Raw genomic sequence first — 10,066 nt, forward strand, 5'->3', positions numbered from 1 at the left:
GCAGGAGGCCCACAGAGAATCAGTTTATGTACGATTAATGTTTCATATGCAATAGGGATGAATAACCTCACAAATATAAGTTGAATTTATCAGGCAAGGACCAGTAATCTCTAGATGAGATACACTGATGATGGTAAATAATGTCTACGTTTCCCACTCGTCCATGCTTCCAGTGGCCTCTCCTCGCCAGTTCCCAGCATTCTCAGTATGACAGAAGTTACATACAGGCGTATTATCACGTCAAAACAGTGATTCTGTACAGTGCTAAGTAATTTTTAACAGATAATGCAGTTTAGAGTTAGCGCAATAGAGTTGTTATTATTATTCTTGCTGCAGTGCACTCACTAGTATCTCGGGAACTTAGGGTTACACAGGATGTAGTGTAGAAAACATTGTCCTGGCATATGCTTGCATTCATTCACATCATTTCAGTTATCACCTGCCGGGCCGCGGATTGAACGTCCTCCATGAAAATTTTCCCTGATTATGCTCGTGTGAAGAGTATTCAGTTTTGCATCTCTACAACTGCTGGCAGCGCTCAGTACGTACCTGTGGAAGAAAAGATGGAAAAGAAGGAGGAAGCAGGGAATCATTCATTTTTGTACAATTTCTGTAGCTTACTGTCTGTTGTGAAAATGCTATGGGGGAAGTTTATAAAATCACTTAGCAGGACCAGCAGATGGTGTAATGGTTGTGTGACTGGACTCTCATGTAGTCGACCGTGGTTCGAGTCCCAGATCCAGTGGCTTAAACTCACGCCGGGCACATGTGCATGCGTGCCCAAGATCCCGAGAGGAGAATGGAGAAGAAGGGATTGTGGCATGGCCATCCCCCTCGGGGGGGTGTGGGTGATTTCTCGCTTTCTATCTCTCTGTCTCTCTCTGTCTTTCTGGCAAACACACATGCCCTATAGCAAAAACCTCTCAAAAAATCACTTAGCATAAAATTCTTTGTCCAAATCTAATATGAATATAGTTTAAATTATTCATTCAATAGTGTTAAATAGGCCCTTCAGTGAGATTTTCTGAGTAGAAAATGTGTGTTTTTTTTTTAAGAAACATACTCTGAGACTATAAAAATAGTTACTAAGTTACTAAAATAATTCCTAAGATTATACATAGACTAAATGTATTCTTTTTGCTACAATCAGAATTTTATAAAATTCTCAATTTATTTTCTGATTTTCGCCCATTCTCGAGTTTCGTTTTTCCTGGTACCAAAAACATCTAGTCTATTATTTATATAGGGAAGACCAGAAAAGTCGGTAAAATTACATTAGGCTACAATGTTGGTGTCCTAAGTGTCAATTGTGGTAATTAGTTGATTATCTTCTTTATATTTGCCTGACTTAGGGTCTAAATACAACCTAGAGTTACTCTCTGGATCAAAGAGAATCTCTAGTTTTAACCCATGGATTGATTATTAACATTCTAGCAGGTAAGTTTTTGTAAAGTAGCAAACTGATAAATACCTTGCTATTGTTCTGTGACTAATGTCACCTCTTCTTAATGAGGATAGATAATCCTGTTAGTGTAGTTTCACAGAATTTGCTTCCAAGCAAATTTATGTTTCTCTCTTTTCTTACTGCCTGCCTTGGTGCTTGGATAGCTTCAAAGAAAGCATGGAGAAATCCTCATACTCCGACTGGCTAATAAATAACAGCATTGCCGAGCTGGTTGCTTCCACAGGCCTTCCCGTGAACATCAGCGATGCCTACCAGGACCCGCGCTTTGATGCCGAGGTAAGAGGAGTGCTCTGGTAGTAGTCGTAAGGTCCGGGTTACACTGTTGATGGTTGAAACAGAAAGGGATTTCATGCAGATTGACAGCAACCCTGAGTTTACAGGTAATTCTTCTATAGCCTTCTATGAGATGACTCTCAACATTGCCTACTGTTTTTTGTTTTGTTTTTCTCTCTGTTTTTAGGTCTCTACCATACAGCATCTGTGCTCACTGGAGAGTGAGAGAGAGGCAGAAAGAGAGAAAGTGAGAAAGCACCCCGCAGGGGGATTGCTTCACCTTAATCCTTTCTCCTCCTGGGATTTTGAGCATGCATGCACACATGCGTGGTGTGATTTTCAAGCCGCCAAGTCTGGAATTTGAACTGATCCGGCCATGTGAGAATCCAGTGCCTTAATCACCATGCCACCTGCTGGCCCCCAGCATTGCCTACTGTTAACTGACAGAAAAACTTCCCATATCTGCCCTGATTTGAGCAAAATGGTTATCCTTAATCTGATCTTCTTTGGTGATTAGGTAGATGTTATATTAAATGATGAAATATTTAATAATAAAGTGTATATGTAACAAAGTTATTTCCCAGTAGATACTAGAACAACTACCATATTTTTAAAATTATGCCAGAGAAACAGCAAATTGGATGATAATATTCTTTGATGTTAATTGTATAGTTATAATTATTGATATAATTTTACATTGTGTTGCTATACAGACTATATTCAAAACAATTTTAAAGTTTACATACTACAGTAGTATAGAGTATCATACAGATGAAGTCACATGAACTTATAAATGTCTTCCTCTAAGTATGACGTATGCGTGTATATATGTACATATGCATCCCTATACGTATATAATGCATATGTATTCATTGAAAGAAGAGTTTCTGCTAATGAAAAGTGGGCTGAGGAAGGGTGACAAGGGTGTTGCCGGCAGAGCTGAGTGAACGTGGAGCGTTGGGAAACTCAGTCGTTAAACTCAAAGTCATTAGTTCAGTGTTGCTGAGGGGCCGTAGTGGATAAGGCTGGAGAACAAAGCCGGGGTCAAATCACCAGAATATTTTGAAAGCTGTGAAGACGTTTGAGGGTTTATTCTGAGCAAGAGAAAATCAGTAGTTGAGTTTTAAATGGGGAGAAGCGGGCACAGTGTCTTACAAAGATAACACTGGCTACAGAATAGAGGATAAATTGAGAAAAGAAATAACTCGGCATTTAATTTGTGCAACCCTGAGAGGCAGGTGTCTGCGACTCCATTTTACAGAAATTGAGGGCAGGTCTATGGCTCTGGAGACAGGCAAGGATGCAGTCCTACTGTCTCTTGGATTCCACAGCCAGCCCTCTTCACTCTGTTCACGCCATCTCCACTGTCCATCTTGGGGACATGGTGGTAGCAGGGAGGCTGGGCTCTTCAGTCTAACTTACAACTTCAGTCAGATCATCTTTGCGGATTTTCCCAGGAAATTCTCAAATTCCCAAACTCTCCACTTCTCTGTAGCTATCTAGATCTCTCTTCCCGATGGCTACGTTTTCCATGTACTTTCTGTTCCTTCTTGAACATGAGGTTTGTTTATTTTTCTTTTTGAAAGATTCTCCATTAGTAAAGGTGATACATGGTTCTTACTTTTTAAAAAAATCAAGCAATACAGAAAAGTAGAAAGTACAATCCAGAATTCTATCAACCCAGAAATAACCGTAACAACATTCCACAAGAGCATATACAGAGAGAGAAAAATTCCAAAAAGTCTCCTATTATAAATACCATGTATACATTGTCACTAAATTTAATAGAAGAAAATAAAGTTGAAAAAAAATGGAGAAATTCCCAACCCTTAGTTAAATGGCTTAGATGCAGCTGCCTTGGGAACCCTCTCACAGATTCCCAGTCTGGGCTGGGCACCTTCACAGGGTGCTCCCTGCCCTCTCTCAGGGCTGACACCCTCTGGTTCCTTCCAGTTCTGATGCATCACATCTGAACTTTTTAGTTACTTTCCCTGGCCATGTTCACAGGCCCAAACTTAGGTAACCAGTATTCTAAATATGAATTAATTCTTTTGCTTTTCTGTATAGTTCCATTGCACATGTTTAAAAGCCCTGCCAAAGAGAAGATGGTGGCCCCCGCAGTGTCTGGGCTCTCCCGGCACGTGCGGTGCTTCAGTACATCTGTGGTCAGGCCATTTGCCAAGCTTCTGAGGCCACCTGTTCAGGTATATGGTGTCAACGGTTGCTATTCCACTGCGCTTTATTCTGCTGCTTCTAAACAAAATAAACCAGAACAAGTAGAAAAGGAGTTGTTGAGAGTAACACAGCTCTCGACGGACCCCAAACTGACTGTTTCTATTCTGATTCCATATGTTAAGCATTCCATTAAAGTGAAAAGCGTAAATGACATGGCAGCAAAAGAGAGGTTTTCTCCCCTCACATCCAGCCTGATCAATTTGCTTGCTGGAAATAGTCATTTAAGCAACACCTAGGGAGTCGTTTCTGCCTTTTCTACCATGATGAGTGTCCACTGTGGAGAAGTACCTTGCACCATGACCACTGCGTCCCCTTTAGACCAAGTAACTCTCTCTGAATTAAAGGTGGTTCCTAAGTCAAGGCCAAATATTAAAATTGGAGGTTAAGATTGATCCATCTATCATGGATGGAATGATTGTCCGTATTGGAGAGAAATATGTTGACATGTCTGCAAAAACCAAGATTCAGAAGCTAAGCCAGGCCTCATGGGAGATCATCTGAAAGGGTGGATTTTCTGTCCTTGGGGAAAATTCTCAAACTTGGAGCAACAATAAATGCTTCCTGGACAGACAAAAAAAAAAAGCCCTGCCAAATGTATTGGTATATTTGAACCTTATGTAAATTGAGCAATAATGTATGTATCCTTCTGTGGCTAATTTTTTTTTTCACTCAACCTTATGTTACTGGGCTGTGTAATCTGTGATTCATTCATTTTTATTGCTGCAAAATATTCCACTGCATGAAGAAAGCACACTTCGTGTATCCACTATAGTATCAATGGACATTGCTTATACAAAACTGTCAAGGACACTCTTGTATGAGTCTTTAAGAGCTCAAGTATAAGAGCTTTTCTAAGGGTCAGATGATGACATAGCAGTAAAACGCAACACTGTAAAGTGGACCCACTGGGAAGTTTCAGAGTTCATGCCCTGAGTCCTCCCTGAGTGTGCTAGGCACATGTTCGCCCATTATCTGGGACTGGCTGAGGTGGGGAGTGGATCAGGCATCAAGATCTTGTTGGGGATACTACCCCTCTCACACTTGCTTACCCACAGAAGAAATAAATAAACTTTTTTGAATGAGTTTTTTTAGAGGCTATCCTTAGGAGAATGGCATGCTGGGTCATAAGCTATAAGCATCTCTACTTTTACAGAGAATGGAAAGTTCCTTCCAATCATTGCTGTTTTCCTTTTTCCTTAAGAAAAGCAGCACAACAGCTAGCGCAATTAATATTTCAAGAATACATCTGGCTAATACAATATGTTGAGCTTGAATATTCTTATATTTGCAGGTAGACTTTTACTACATCTTTCCTGATTGGTGAAATGGCCATATTATGTTTTTTCCACACTTATCATCCATTCCAATAAGGCAGACTGCCCTACTGGTCTATAAAAAGAACAATATGAACTCTCATGCAAAAAGGCAACAGTTATTTCTGTGGGATTGGGCATAAAAATTTCATGCCTTGATCTAGTACTTAGAAGCAATGTTGTCTGAAGACAGTAAACTGCGGTGGGGTCACCCATGATTATTTGAAGATCCACTTCAGCAGTGATTATTTAAGAAATCACCTGCTGCTTTGCAATAAAATAAAACATGAAGTTAAACCATCATTATTTCTTGGCCATCCACCCAAATGTTTTCAATCTACCATATGGCTAATACTGGACTGTAAATGCAAATCAGAAGCTGAATTATACCATGATTTCTACATGTTCTGTTTGTGTGGTACTGAAATTTAAAGTTACTTCATGCTTACGCTCATGCGAAGAGAAGAATAAATGGAAAGGAACCAGTGAATATGAAAGCAAGACAGAGAAAGAAATAGAAACTGTGTTCTGTCTAAATATAGATACTTAGCAGATATGTCCTACAAGTATGTATGTATTTTTGTGGCGTGTGTGTGTGTGTGTGTGTGTGTGTGTTGGATCACAACAAAACAAACTTATGTATCTGCTTAGTCTTCCTCCCAAAATTATATTTTGCCTCAGGAACAGGTGTCAATTGTTTATATGAATAATGAGTAAAACAGATTCCAGGGCTCTCCCAGACGTTGAGAAGCTAAAATCTTCTCCCCATAAAGCCTGATGTGAGGTAGTATAGATCATATGATAAAGAAGCAATTCAGAGAACATATTTTTCATTAATGTTTTCAGTATTTCCCTCAGGCTATTTCTTCATCCTTTCTCTCCATCACTAGAAGTGATTCTGGAATCATCCTAGAGAAAGAGGGCACCTTTTATAATGGTGTCGCCTCCCTGCCAAAGTCTGAATCCTTTCTTCTTGAGTCTGATATATGGGTCTATGTTTTTTTCCCAGTAATCAAAACTGGATAGGTATTTATCAGTGGTAGAATACCAGGGAACAACACACACACACACACACAAATCTAAGATTAACAGTTTTCGTACCTGATAAAAGTGCTTGGTTTCTTTGTACTATGTGTTGGCTTTCCTGAATACTTTGAGATTGGTCAACAAGATCGAAAATTTGCAGAAAGGAATCCTTTTCAAAGTATTTCCTATTTTTCCTACAGACTTTTCAACGTAAGTCTAGATAATGAATTTTAATTTGCCAGAAGTGCAATTATCCTGAGTATTATTGTCTATGCTAAATGTCCTCAATGGCTCAGTGGTTACTTCTGGCCATCTGAATTCTCTTTACTGCATGAAAAAGAAATTAATTTCATCAGAAAATGTATCCACCTGGGATAGAACACTTCCAGATGGATTGGCCCTATCCTGGGACCCTCTAATAGGAACACATCAACTTTCAGTTAGTAGAAATAGTAGAGATTTCTTAAAGTTACAGGTGAGGAAATGGAGACTCGGAGAACTGAAATGGTGCACTTAGGGTGAAACAACTCCTTCAGGTAGGGCACAAAACAGACTCTGGACCTTCTAATTTCCAAATCAATACTCTCTCCTTCAGTGGTCCCTTGGGGAGACTCTCAGCTGCTAAGGGCTGCCTAGGCAATAGAATCACTACTCCTTACCTTCCTCTCGCCACACAAGTGCATGGACTTAAGACCAGCATACCTGCATTTTCATCTGCTCTCCTGCCTGAGTAGTCTTAGGCATACTACTTACTTTGTAATATGCAACATCCTGTACAAACACTTTATAAACCCTACAGGGATGGCCACCAGTTCCTTCCTTATAGGGGTGGCCAGGCATCCAGGGACCAGGTTATCTGGGCACATTTGGGATGATCAGATTTCAGGGTCTGGCTATACTGCCCAAGACCAAGCAACCCACCAATCCTTACAAGGTGTATATTTTAAGCATGCCCTGGTGCCTACATTGTACAATCTTTTATCAGTTAATGCAATAAACTCCAAAATCTTTGTGGCTTGATAAAATAGTTCAGTTTTTACTCGTGTTAAGCCCAGACTTTGTCCCTGATCAGTATTCTGGAGAGGGCAAGTGTTCCTATTTCATCAATGAAATTGTTGAGCAGCACTTAATGAATGATTTTTCCAGTGGACAGTCTCCTGGATCCTCGGTGCATTTGGGGTTTCTTCAGCAATTTGCACTAGCACAGAAGCTTGCCAGTTTGGGAATTCATGATGCCAGTGACTATTGTCTGTTTATAAGAGATAATTCACTCTACCAAGCTTTGCTTTAGGTATACACTTAAAGCACTTAGGTGAACTGGATTTCTAAATTCTGTGTCTTTCCTATTTTCAAATAACTTCTGAAAAACCTTCAGAAACTCTGCCCAGTATGCAGCAGGAGAATGATTCTTATTTTGAAATCTTAGTTTTGAAACTGTTGGTTTTCCTTTTGATAGAAGCGACAAAGGGATATCTTTAATGTGATATAAGCCCCACCCTGGGTGCTGTCAATTGCCTGCTGAGAGGGTTATGGGGCAAGTAATCATAGTTGTCTACCTGCTGGGTGTTCACTTTCTGACTGGCTTAAATATTTAATGAAGTTCTCTCCTTGTGGAGAACAGAGCAGGCTTAGTAGGCAAACCACAGCGATTATTTGCCTTCTGTAAGTCTGTTCGAGTTGACTCTAGGGTTGGTGCCTGCTGGGCTTAATAGCATGCATGGTTTTATGGCCAAACATCTTGGTTTATGGGTGGAAAATTATGACAGAGTGGTTATATAAGGCAGTCACAGAGCCATAGCTAAGTTTCTGAGCCTTAAATTCTGCAATCTTACGTGAAGATTACTATGTGTTCATCTACGGAAACTTTTGATCCTTGAAAAAGGTGTAAGACAAAGAAAGACCTACTAAATACAACAGATTATATTTCTTTGTAGTAACTCAAGAAATACTTGTGTTCATGTGTTATCATTTTAGTGGATTTTGTTTTATCAATCATACGCTCATTATGGAGGGGATATTCATACTTCTTTCTGAAGATGTTGATAGACATACCACATGTATTACTTTTCTATTGTGCATAACAAATCACTACAAACTGAGCAGTTTAAAACAATACCCACATACTAGCTTATAGTTTCTGCAGGTCAGAGGTCAGGTGTGGCTTAGTTGGGTTCTCCATTCAAGGCCTCTCAAGGCCAAAATCAAGGTGTGAGCCAAGTGGTGTTCTCGTTTGGATCTTGGCATTCTCTTTCAACCTCTTTCATGTTTTGAGTAGCGTTGAATTCCTTACAGTTGCAGATTGAGGTGTCTGGTTTTTTGGTATTTTTTATTTTGTAAATTTTATGTATTTATTTATTCCATAAGAGAAAGATAGGTGTCCCCAACAGAGTCTTCATGCTGCAATCCATGCACAGTATCCACCAACCCAGATCATGGGCACACCTGTGCACTGAGTATTCTCCAAGAGGTCCAGTAACACAAACCCAGACCTTTTCCCATGTGAACTGAGTTGTGTACCTGCTGCACCACTGTCTGGTCCAAGGTTCCTATGTTTTTACTGACTACTGGCTGAGCATATCCTTCAGCTCTTAGAGATTGCCCTCAGGTCCTATTGACCTGGTCTTCTCACAGTGTGGCTGTTTCTTCAAAGCAACAGGAGAATCTCAATTCAATTGTCTGTTGGAAAATGACAAATGTCAAGAGTGACATATAATCATAGGCATGATTATCCCACCACCTTTGCTATATAGCACAACCCAAAAGGGGAAGTGACCCTCCTCTCATATTCACAGGTCCTGTCCACACTCAAGAGGAGGGGATTATACATAATGTTTACAGAGCTGGGAGCTGGCAGTACAGCAGCAGGTGGGAATCTTAGAAACTGTCCTAGAATTCTGCCTATCACATCATTAAAAAGAAACACTAAAATTGAGCCCATGTATAGTGTCTCTATCCCATGAAACAATTTATATGTCCTGATATGAAAAAATGTCCACAGGGGGAGAAAAAGTAAGTCACAGGGTAGTCTACTTAGAATAATATACAGAGTATGAACAGAATGATGTATGTGGATATAAATGGATATATATGCACATGTTTACCTCAAAGTTAACATGTCTAAAACAGAGCTCACGATCTTTCTCCCAAGCCTACTTCTCTGTTTCCCTATCTCTGTTAAAGCTACTTAATCCAAGACCAGCAGATGGCATAATGGTCATGTTGTTGGACTCCCACGTCATCAACCATGGTTCGAGTCCTGGACCCATTGGCTTAAAACTCACATAGGACCTGTGTGCGTTCCCAAGATCCCAGGAGAAGAGTGGAGAAGGGATTATAGCATAGCCATAGTCACCCCTAAGGGGTGATTTCTCACTTTCTGTCTCTATGGCAAGCACACATGCCCTCTAGCAAAAATCTCTCTTAAACACAAAAGCAACTCAATCCTTTCAGATATTTATAAGAAAAATTCTATAGGCATAATTATTTCTTCCATTTTTCTCACATAATTAATTTATTGGGAAGTCTAATTGGCTATACCTGCAAAATTTATCCAAAATATGATCACTTCTTTTTGTTTTTGTTTGTTTGTTTGTTTCTTAACAATTTTTACTATAGGGTACGTGTGAGTTAGAGAGGCAGAAAGTGAGAAATCGCCCCCGGAGTGGGGATGGCCATGCTGCAACCCCTTCTCCATTTTCCACTCAGGATTTTGGGCACACACGCAACTAGTGCTGAGTTTCTGTATCTTTGCTTC

General features: G+C 40.0%; 1 protein-coding gene and 1 pseudogene across 1 annotated transcript in view; both read left to right on the forward strand.

Annotated features, from left to right (window-relative positions):
- Nucleotides 1–10,066, forward strand: part of PDE11A (phosphodiesterase 11A) — a 439,743-nt gene that overhangs the window by 211,409 nt on the left and 218,268 nt on the right. Inside the window, exon 6 of the mRNA XM_006151668.3 lies at nt 1,609–1,741. Coding sequence (XP_006151730.1) covers nt 1,609–1,741 — 133 coding nt within the window. The remainder of the gene's footprint in view (nt 1–1,608; nt 1,742–10,066) is intronic.
- Nucleotides 3,844–4,539, forward strand: LOC102473275 (ATP synthase subunit O, mitochondrial-like; annotated as a pseudogene).

Source organism: Tupaia chinensis, unplaced genomic scaffold (assembly GCF_000334495.1).
Source record: "Tupaia chinensis unplaced genomic scaffold, TupChi_1.0 Scaffold000322_1, whole genome shotgun sequence".
Taxonomy (NCBI): domain Eukaryota; kingdom Metazoa; phylum Chordata; class Mammalia; order Scandentia; family Tupaiidae; genus Tupaia; species Tupaia belangeri.